The sequence below is a fragment of the Barbus barbus genome (genome assembly GCF_936440315.1).
Source record: "Barbus barbus genome assembly, chromosome: 4".
Taxonomy (NCBI): domain Eukaryota; kingdom Metazoa; phylum Chordata; class Actinopteri; order Cypriniformes; family Cyprinidae; genus Barbus; species Barbus barbus.
Genome location: NC_136732.1, coordinates 36,425,370 through 36,435,995, shown reverse-complemented (window position 1 = coordinate 36,435,995; position 10,626 = coordinate 36,425,370). Strand labels below are relative to the sequence as shown.

Below are 10,626 nucleotides of genomic sequence, written 5' to 3'. Positions count from 1 at the left end.
CAAGTGTGACCATCATATTTGGGTGTCTGGAGCAACAAAACTTTTAAAAAGGCCTGATTTAGGTCACAGAAGGTAAAAACAGGATTTCAACCATCCTTGTGCATAAACCAGGAAGATGAGTAAGTGAGGAGGGGATGAATGAGGGCGTGTAGTGCACTAGTAAGATATTCCTGATCTACTACTCCATAGTGAAGTGGGCGTGGCTTGGCTCGTAGCGTCACTTCATTCATTCGCGCGGAACGCCTCCTCGCGCTCCCTCCCGTGCTGATGCGGCTGCGCGTGTTTACGTGAGGCGACGGCTCCCCTTTCCTGGCGGAGAAGATGGCGGCTCCTGGTCCAGGGGAGTATTTCAGCGTCGGGAGCCATGTCTCCTGCATCACCTGCCTGGGGCAGAGCCTGCAAGGAGAGGTCGTCGCTTTTGACTACCCTTCCAAGATGCTGACTTTGAGTATCCTTTTGTCGTCTCGGCTTGTCATTGAGTCATCGGGATCCTCAACTGCAAGAGGCCTGGTCTGGGCTAAAGCCAAAGACATTTCCAGCGCGGCGAAGACAGTCCACTCGCCCTTCGCTTCCGGGTTTAGCGCGTGCTGAGTCAGGTGCTGCGCATTTGAACCTCCGATTGGTTAATCGCGTGCTCTTTAGTTCATGCATCCTCTCCATAACACAGCATGGCGTTTAGCTGGGTTGTTTTTAAGTATTGTAGTGTTTCAGACGATAGTAATGTTCTCGTGGAAATTTTTAATATGCGCATTAATAGGAGAATTTCTGTACTGGATATGAATATATTGTCTAGTTGGTATATTTTGCTCACTTGTGTAGAGCCTTAACTGGATGCAAAACCGTGGTGATGTCAATTTGTCTTTTTGTTTAGTTGTGGAGATTTTGATTCATCTTAGTGAGTCGAATCTTTTGAATCAATTCGCTGGCCATCAGCTTAATCATTTTTTTTCGTGCTTTTTTTAAATTAACTTCTCAATTTTTGTAAAGCAGTGGATATCAAATTGCGAAGAAAGTTCGACAAAATAGGCTAAAATTATAATTTTTGTTTTAACGTCCTTATGGTCATCTGCCATGCTTGGCTTAGTAGATTCATATAATTTTTTGCCCCCTTAAATCTCAATAACATGTGGTGTAAGGAAATGGAGACTGTTTATAATTTTACGTATTTTGCTAAGAATCCTGAGACTTCGGAGAAAGAAAAACGAGTCGCTGCATAGAGGTGAGCTTGAATGATTCGTTCGCTTAGAAGATTTGTTCAAAAAGACCGATTCATGCATTCGTTTGGCTCAGTCATCTCACAAGACTGGGGAAAAAAATCAAGTCATGCAAATCCAACTTAGAAAACCTGCATGCTTCCGTCTTAAACGAAGGGCTTTAATGTGTTTAATTGCATTTATTTGATATCTTTTGAACTGCAGTTACCAAGCCATAATGGAAGTGAATGGGAGTGGACAGGCTGTCAAATACAGCATTGCTGCTCTGTCGTCCAGCGTGCTTCGTGCTCAGGGGGCGTCAGCTAGCCTGAACGCTAACAGCCCAGTCTCTCTGCCTGACACGAAATGCGCATCCTGATGTGCAATGACTGATCTTAATGAAGCATTTCAGTGCGTTTTTACATATGCTGTTTTATTTCTCCCATGCATCATGCCCTATTTTGTTCAATGCAGGCGTTGGTCACATTGAGTTGTTCCCTGTGGTTTGCTTGCTAACCTGCTGATGTGCTGTAATTCCTGTTAAACATTCAAATAACTGTCACTATATCTCAGAATACTTTGGCCGAGAAGCCCTTAAGGAGATTTCTGAAATTTATATGTAATATAACTGATTTTGTTGTCAGATGATCAGCTCAGCATGCTAGTGCATTAGTTTACTCCATCTATGATCCTTAACATCTGTGCATAAGTTTATTAAGCCTTTTCTTTTAACAGTTTTAAACCTCAGTAACTGTGCGCTCGTGAAGAGAGTTTGACTAGTAACCGAATGCGACACGCAGTTTACCAGAACTTGAATTTAAAGACTTAAATATTCATCTGTACCTCAGATTAAACTATGGAACAGCTTCAGAACACTTGAAATATAGTGCACGAAAACTTCATGGTGCTTTATAATGTTTTTGTGCCTTTCGTGGGGCTCAACAATTACACAGAGTAGTATACGCACAATATCGGATTTGTATCGGTATCGTCTGACCGATACCCGATCCGCAGAAAATGACCGTATCGGAGTCGATACCGATCCTGAGTATCGGATCGATGCATCCCTAGATGAAATGGAAGTAGTGACAGATATTTTCTTCTGTATTGTGAGTGTAATGCATCATTGAAAAGAAAAGCTTAAGCTGTGATCATCACTAGCTCTGTTGCTTCAGTTTTCTTTCTGTTAAAAATATATTAAGACGACTTGTTTATATAATGCTTCAACAAAACCATCATATCTACTTCTGAGGGTTCGGACAGGAGACAGGGTTGGTTATGTTTAAACCATTACAAAACTTCTTAAATATATCTTAATACCTTAAAGGTGTCATGAACTGAGAAACTGAAATACCCTTGATCTTTTGATACATAAGAGGTCATTGTATTATGAAAACATCCTGTAAGTTTCAGAACACAAATCTTTCTCGTTAGTCTAAAACCTGCTTATATTGAAGCCAATCTGCCAAAACGACAGCTTGTGGAATGTCTGGCTCTATTATGTAATAGTGTGGATAAACTCCGCCTACGCAGATGATGATCAACGCCTGCTTCTACATCACTGCTTGTTTAGCCCCGCCCACCGATTCGCGATTAGTTCCATGTAGAAACCAAACGATAAAGATGCTAAGAACACAAGACACGGTGCAGTGCCAAAAACTGTCTCTGTATTGCTTCCTTCTGATCCCAACATTAGGAAAGAGCGGATAATTTTTTTTAATGACGATCCAGACCACATCAGTAAGAACTTGATCCTTTGTTCACTTCATTTTACCGCGGATTCGTTTACAAATAAGGCACAGTTCGACGTGGGATTTTCAGAAAGATTCAGACTAAAAGACAATGCTGTGCGACTATATTGGATCCGATAGTAATGTTGCAACATAAGTGCGAGTAACTGTTTTTATTACGTGATCAATATTCCTTTAAACAGATCGTTTGATATGCATTAAGTATTTATGCGGTTTTAACCTAAATCACTGCAGCATTGATCTAAAGTCCCTTTCAAGGCAAGTCCGTTAACTCGGCCGCCATATTTGCAATGCCTCCGGGCAGCTCAAACAAGACCAAGTCCTATCTTAATGAATCGGGGAATCCTGAAAACTCAAAAACGGCTCGCTGAACTTGCGATTAAATGACATATTTCAAATCAGCAACAAAATCTGAAATGAACTGCCCCATGAATGTTGTTCTTATGCTCAAATAGCTTTTAAAAAGCTTATTTTTCAGGCTAGACCAGCCAATGCGCATGCGTAGCTCCAACGTGCTTAAAGGAACACTCCACTTTTTTTGGAAATGGGCTCATTTTCCAACTCCCCAAGAGTTAAAAAGTTGAGTTTTACCGTTTTTGAATCCAATCACGGGGTCTGGCGATAGCACATTTAGCTTAGCTTAGCATAGATCATTGAATCGGATTAGACCATTAGCATCTCACCAAAGAGTTTCGATATTCCGGCGTAATAATCAAGGAACTTTGCTGCTGTAACACGGGTGCAGCAGGCGCAATGATATGACGCAGCGCCTGAAAGTAGTCCCCAGCTATATCATAACTAGTTACCTAGCTGGGGACTACTTTCAGGCGCTGCGTCATATCATTGTGCCTGCTGCACCCGTGTTACAGCAGCAAAGTTCCTTGATTATTACGCCAGAATGAGAGTATAGTTCCTAGCCTTATCGGCCTAGAAAATCGCAACTTTTAGTTTTCCGTCAATCTTAGTGCACGATGTAACTACAGAAGAGTCAAGTTTTAAATAGGAAAATTATCGAAACTCTTTGGTCAATTTTGAGTGAGATGCTAATCCGATTCAATGATCTATGCTAAGCTAAAAGTGCTATTGCCAGACCTGGCGATTGGCTGAATGGATTCGAAAACGGTAAAACTCAACTGTTTAGCTCTTGGGGAGTTGGAAAATGAACCAATTTCCCAAAAATGTGTAGTGTTCGCCTCAGGTTTCTATGGGAACCGGAGCTGCTAAGGACCGCTGCAGTGATGCAATGACTTTACCAATCAATGATTGGCTCTTTCATTTAGAAGGCGGGATTATCCCACCATATTGCACATTGTAGTATCTCCCATTCATAAGTATAGGAGTGAACTGTCTTTGTATTTCTATAGTCTTTGAGTGATCCGTGAAGGATGTAGGCTGTCAAACATACACAACTGTAAGCCAATCACAGCAGTGGGCGTTTACTTCCTCGTCTACAATCCTCCATGCCTATTCAAACAGAGCATTCTGATAAGGGGTGGGTCAAAACAGTGCAGAAAATAGCTTATTCTAAATTATGATGTTTCTTAGTGTAAGAATCTTGATAACATTATAAGCGGACCTCAGAGAACAGTACAAAAAAAAGGCAATTCGTGACCCCTCTAAAATCAGCACGAGTGACCACAGGACACCCTCTCCTCCGTTGAACATGGCTCATATCTGATTGCAAGCTGTCAAGCTAGTAAGCAGCTTTCACCATGACACTCATCTCCTTACAGACAGACACTGATGTTATTTTATCCTGTTTGTTAAAATGAGATGCTAAAAATTAAACTAGAGTGGAGAAATACACAAAGTGTGTCTTTCAGCTAATATACAACACTGATCCTATGATCATAGCTATCTAGGTGGCTTCCATCTCTCATGCATTGCTTTAATAAATACATATTTGCCAAACAGCTTCCTTGACTCGTGTGATCAGAATGTGCCCCGTCCAGCGGTAAACCCAATCTGAGCGATGTGGTGCTTGTTAACCTGGCCTATGTGTCGGATGTGGACGTCATCTGTGACCGTGCTGAAACTCCTCCCCCTTTAGCATCTCTTAATTTTAACAAGGTAAGGTCAAATGATGACCTATGCCATTTGCATGTTGTTTATTTGTAATATCTTTCTATTTCTTCATCCCTGCGCAGCTTGTAAATAGAGCACGGGCGGAAAAGGAAGACAAGTTGTCGCAAGCTTATGCAGTTAGTGCTGGTGTATCTGTAGAGGGCCAACTGCTGTTCCAGACCATTCATAAAACGTAAGTGCTGGAATTATTGAAATGCTATCTTTGGGTTAGAGCTCTATACTAAGTAATATTATTAACAATCGTCTGTCTTGTGGATGAAATGTTTAACGTGATTATATCAAATAGAACGGATGGTTCACTTTCTTCCTCCTTGTCTTCACCCGCAGCATCAAAGACTGCAAATGGCAGGAGAAAAACATCATAGTGATGGACGAGGTGGTCATCAGTCCACCATATCAAGTGGACAACTGTAAAGGCAAAGAGGGCAGCGCTTTAAGCCACGTGCGGAAAATAGTAAGTCATCTCAAGTCTGTTCCACACTAGTATGGTCTTTAAGATTTTTTTTAAAATCTTTTTTGTGCTTGCAACTGATTCTATTCCATCAAAGAATCCTTGTGGAAAAAATGTATCGCTAAATATTAAGCAGCTGTTTTAAATTGTGATAAAATAAGAAATTTTACTTGAGCACCAAATCAGCATATTAGAATGATTTATGCCAGTACAGCAATAAATCACATTATAAAATACATTTACAATTGTTTTCCGATTTAACAATACTTCACAATATTATAATTATACTGTATTTGTATTTTGATCAAATAAATCCAGACTGCTTTTAAAAAAATCTTACCTGGCCCAAACATTTGAACATTAATAAAAAATGCTTGTAAAAATGGTCTTTAGTGAGCTTCACCCCATGTCAATTATAATTTAAGTCTATAATATTTATAATGTGTAGTAGTTAAAATTTACTTTGTTAATTTTAAATCTGCCAACTTTTATCAGATGGTTTGCATTTAAAGTGTATAGCTTTTCTCTAAAATATTATTTCAGAAGTATTTATTCATCTGCACAAAGATATTAATTTTGTCAAATAGGTTGCTTTTTATTACATTTATTTCCCATTCAATGTAACTAAAATGGTTATTCTGTTTGCTTGGACAAGCAGCAAATTGTTGGCTCATTCATATTATTTAAATGTAAAGACTGCTGGCTTAAAAAAGGTTATATTCTATTAGTTATTTTAGAAATATGTTGGCACAGGAAAGACAACTCCATTAATCAGGTTGTTATTGGAGTCCTTAATGTTGGAGAAATCAGCTTTTAATTTTAAAATAAAAATATACCAGTATATATTTGCCTCAGGATTTTGTAGCAATGTGCAAGCTTTCATTCCAATTCCATGCAAATGACAGCTGGCCACAACATTTACTGTTAATATGAATTGATATAATGTCTTTTTTTTCTGTGCTAATCTTTGTGCTCTGTCCACAGGTGGAGAAACATTTTCGAGAGATGGAGAGCCAAAAATCAGTGCAGCATTCACAGCAAGCTCAACAAACACAGAAAGACTCTGCTTTATCATCATGAGCCCAGGCTCAGAGAGGAAACATTATGCTGACAAAGGAAGTGTTGTTTGTTTTAAATTAATATTTTCTGATGTTTTTTGTTTGTTTTTTTAACCAATCGCCAGGCAAAGGTTGAGATAGCTGATACTCAGCGTTTTGAGCAAGGATGACGGTCCTACACATCCGAAGAGAAAAACTGCTTCCACCGACAAAAGAGAGGGCAAAAATAGAGTGCCATCTTAGAATATCATGTCATGTAGAAAATATTTGACATCCCTTCCAACATCACTCACCCCCCAATCCCACCCCGTTGGATCTCCTTGTTTTTTTTTCCCCCTTCCTGTCATCAAATAAACCATTGTTTATTTCATCTTGCTTGGATAGCCAACAAAGAAATCACATTTTCTCTTCTAATCCATAATCTTCCTTTCTACAATTACAAAATTTGGCACTAAGTGTGTGAGGGTAGAACAAAAACTATTTTCCTAGGTTATAAAGCCTTATAAATAGAGTTTAGGGTTTAATTTTTGTTTTTAGTTTTAGATTGACTGAGAGCTGAAGGTGGAGTAAGGGGAAAGTGAACTGCATTTAGCATCTACCCATAGCATCTAATTTTCCAAAACATGTTTTTTAATATAAAACTCCCTTGTTTTACTTTTAAATGTCACTTTTTAAGTGATAGACGGAGTAACACTCGTGAGTACTGTACACTCTTAAAAATAAAGGTGCTTCATGATGCCATAGAAGAACCTTTTTGTCTAAATGGTTCCATAAAGAACCTTTAACATCTGAAGAACCTTTCTTTGTGGTGAAAGAAGGTTCTTCAGATTATAAAAAGGTAAAACTGAATGGTTCATCGCTTGAAGAACCTTTTGAAGCACCTTTTATTTTTAAGAGTGTAAGCATCCTTTCAGTTTGCGTGTAATATATTATGTTGCAATTTTCTTCCATAATTGGTCCTTGCCATTTTGAATACCTCTTCCATAGTGGGACCATTTTCTATGATGCAATGTTTGTATTATTGTTATTATTTCCGAACACATCCAAACTGGAAGGGTACATGCAGTGACCAATGAGAGACTCGAATGTCTTTATTGCAGCTTTGGTATGTGTCTGCGTTAGACGGCTCATATCTTGCTCATCTCTCGCGACAGGACTGATCTCTTTTCTGAACGGGAATATTTGTAATCTCCTTTTTGGGAAAAGGAAATGTTTAAGCGAAATCTTGCCATGTTAAGAGACTGGGACAGGGGGGATGGACAGCACTGGCTCAAAGCAGAAATCCTCCCGGTCCCAGCCTCGTGAACCTTGCAGCCTGGTGGAGGCTCTAGCAGTGGCGCCAAGTTGTGACTGGCATCCACGTTACATACCAGTTTAAATCGCTGTGCGTTAACGGGGTTGCTGTTCGCCTATAGGTTTCTTTCGCAGTATTTTATTTTTTATTTTTAAATAGTAATGAAGAAATAAAAAAAGAGAAAAATCTCATTTAATGCGTACGAGTGTTAATCATTTATATTCTTCAATATTTTGGAGATATATAGCTATATATGCAGTGTGTGTGGACCACAAAACCAGTCATAAAGGTCAGTTTTTTTTAAATTGAGATACATCATCCATTGATGTATGGTTTGTTAGGATAGTACAATATTTGGCCGAGATACAACTATTTGAAAATCTAGAGTCTTTGAGGGGGCAAAAAAATCTAAATATTGAGAAAATCACATTGTCCAAATGAAGTCCTTAGCAATGCATATTACTAATCAAAAATTACGTTTTGATATATTTACGGTAAGAAATTGCTAAAATATCTTCATGGAACAAGATCTTTAATATCCTAATGATTTTTTCGCATTAAAGAAAAATGTATAATTTTGACCCATACAATGTATTGCTATACCTGTGCTACTTATGACTGCTTTTGTGCTCCAGGGTCACATAAACGCATACAATGGTGGCCAAAATGATTAGAACACTAGTATTTTTACCAGCTAAAAATGGTTTAAGTCAGTTATTTCTATCTTTTGCTGTAGTGTGTAAGAAGGAAATATCAGTTTACATTTCCAAACATTCATTTTGCCATTAATTTTAATAATCCAGTGAGATTTTTATTTGCACAAGGAGTCTGAGGACAGCCAGAGCTCCACACAGAGATCTGATCTGATCATCATTCAGTCTGTCTGGAATGACATGAAGAAACAACAAACTGAGACAGACTCGATCCAGAAGAACTGTGGCAATGTCTCCGAGATGCTTCAAGAAACCTGCCTGTAAAGCCACTATATTTCTTACGGACACTACAGCAAAAGATAAAAACAGCTGACTTAAAACCATTTTTAGCTGGTGAAAATACTAGTGCTTTAATTATTTTGGCCACCACTGTATTTAATTGAAATAGTATGGCCATGTAGAGGGTGCAGAAAAAGTTAGTGATTAATTTTGTCAGGGAAGCAAAGGGGATCCCTTGTTATTGTTTAATGAGTTTGAATGAATAGTTACAGCCTTGACTGGAATGAATCATTGATGCTAAAGTTTTTCCATTATCCATGTACAAACGTATGCATTATTTAATCATGCATCATCTTGTGTTTCTGCCCCTGACCCCCATGGCACATCCAGGTATTGTTGGGCCACTTTAGTTTGCAGTTTAAAGGTGAGCACATAACTTTAACAGTGAGATACCACACGTGGTTCACTCAGATGTAACAATCGTACCATTTATTTATTTCAATGAGTGAAACACAAAAATAAATGTCAGAAAGCTAGGCACTGTCAGTCTCAGTCAAAATAGTGCGTAATGCAATCGCATTGGAGTTTCATCAAAGATAAAAAGGAAAATTATACAAGGATAGTCGAGGTTTAGGCCTAATGCGTGTTGGATTATGACCAAATGTGACACCTGCATTTCTGAGTGCATTATTTTGAGTCGGATCTTTTTAATAAATATTGAACCTATTCACAAAACCAGTTTATGAAATACATGATGATAAGCTACATATAACAAGGTCGGAAAATGTTTTTATGACATTAAATCGAAGCAAATGCGAAAGAGTTAATTTTAATGCATTTTAAAATAGCTTATTTATAAACAAGCAAAAGCAGATGGTTAATTAGGCATATTTTTGTAAAATTTAATGTAAATTAAATTAATGTTCTATTTTTTTTTTTTTTTAGCTGAATCCATGTCTGCAGCCAACTGAACTGACACAAAATAAATAATAATAATAAACATGTAGGCTGCTATACCTATATACATGCAACTGTGTGGAATGTTTTGGAGCGTGCAGTAATATTACCATAAAAACATGATTGCGTTATGACGTAAAAGAATCGCTGATTTATTAGTTTTTTAAGCGGTTCTTTGAAACATGATTGAAAGAACCGATTCGCAGAAATGAGTCTCCCATCACTAGTGCGCTGCGCATCTCGGAGCGGAGCCGGACTGAAGAACTGAGAAATCAGACTGGTGTTATTGACTAAGAGAACCACGTTGTTCTTTCTATTTAGTGGAGGAAAGGAATAAAACAATAACTTTGCAACGGCTCGATGTTCTACGCATTCACTGAAGCCCTACTATAGTAGCACAGTTTTAATTTTTCCTTGGCAAAGACTGAAAGACAGTAAGTTCTCCTCTACTTTCTTGTATCTGTGCTTGTGTGTGAGTGAAAAAAGAAAGAAACCCAGTCGCATATGGTTTTAAGGCGATTAAATGCTTCTGATAGACATTTCAGCTGCACTGCACATCTGTATTTGCCGTCTCGACACAGAATGCATTTAATAGAAACTGTACGCGTTCATCACAGGGATCTCGTTCATCTCCCGTAGAAAGCTGAGGATCCGCTAATCGCCGCATGCAGAGTCCTGGATAGCAATTTCTCTCTGCAGAGCTCTTTCTTGAAGCTGTCATCACATCATGTTGCTGTGCATCGCATTGTTTTTCCTCTTTCTGTCTCCGTCGAGGAGCTCGAGACTGTGTAGTCACCTGTGCCGGTGCTATGAACACTCAGACCTGGTGGACTGCCAAGCCAGAGGTTTTGAGGATGTCCCGCATGGACTTCCCCATGGCACCTGGCTCCTAGACCTGGGAGGAA

The 10,626-nt window shown here is 38.7% G+C and overlaps 1 protein-coding gene across 1 annotated transcript; it reads left to right on the top strand.

Annotated features, from left to right (window-relative positions):
* Positions 1-263: 263 nt before the first annotated feature.
* On the top strand, positions 264-8,032 carry LOC306864884 (protein LSM12 homolog B). The gene is made up of 5 exons (XM_079409161.1): positions 264-448; positions 4,881-5,014; positions 5,092-5,201; positions 5,357-5,483; positions 6,465-8,032. The coding sequence occupies exons 1-5, from the start codon at positions 322-324 to the stop codon at positions 6,558-6,560; spliced, it is 594 nt and encodes a 197-aa protein (XP_079265287.1). The 5' UTR covers positions 264-321; the 3' UTR covers positions 6,561-8,032.
* Positions 8,033-10,626: the final 2,594 nt, after the last annotated feature.

Bases quoted from the DNA above. Each gene is read 5' to 3' on its own strand.
- LOC306864884 (XM_079409161.1), top strand. From the start codon at position 322: ATGGCGGCTCCTGGTCCAGGGGAGTATTTCAGCGTCGGGAGCCATGTC. The intron at 449-4,880 runs GTATCCTTTTGT...TCGTGTGATCAG, and splicing joins TTCCAAGATGCTGACTTTGA to AATGTGCCCCGTCCAGCGGT. The intron at 5,484-6,464 runs GTAAGTCATCTC...CTCTGTCCACAG, and splicing joins TAAGCCACGTGCGGAAAATA to GTGGAGAAACATTTTCGAGA.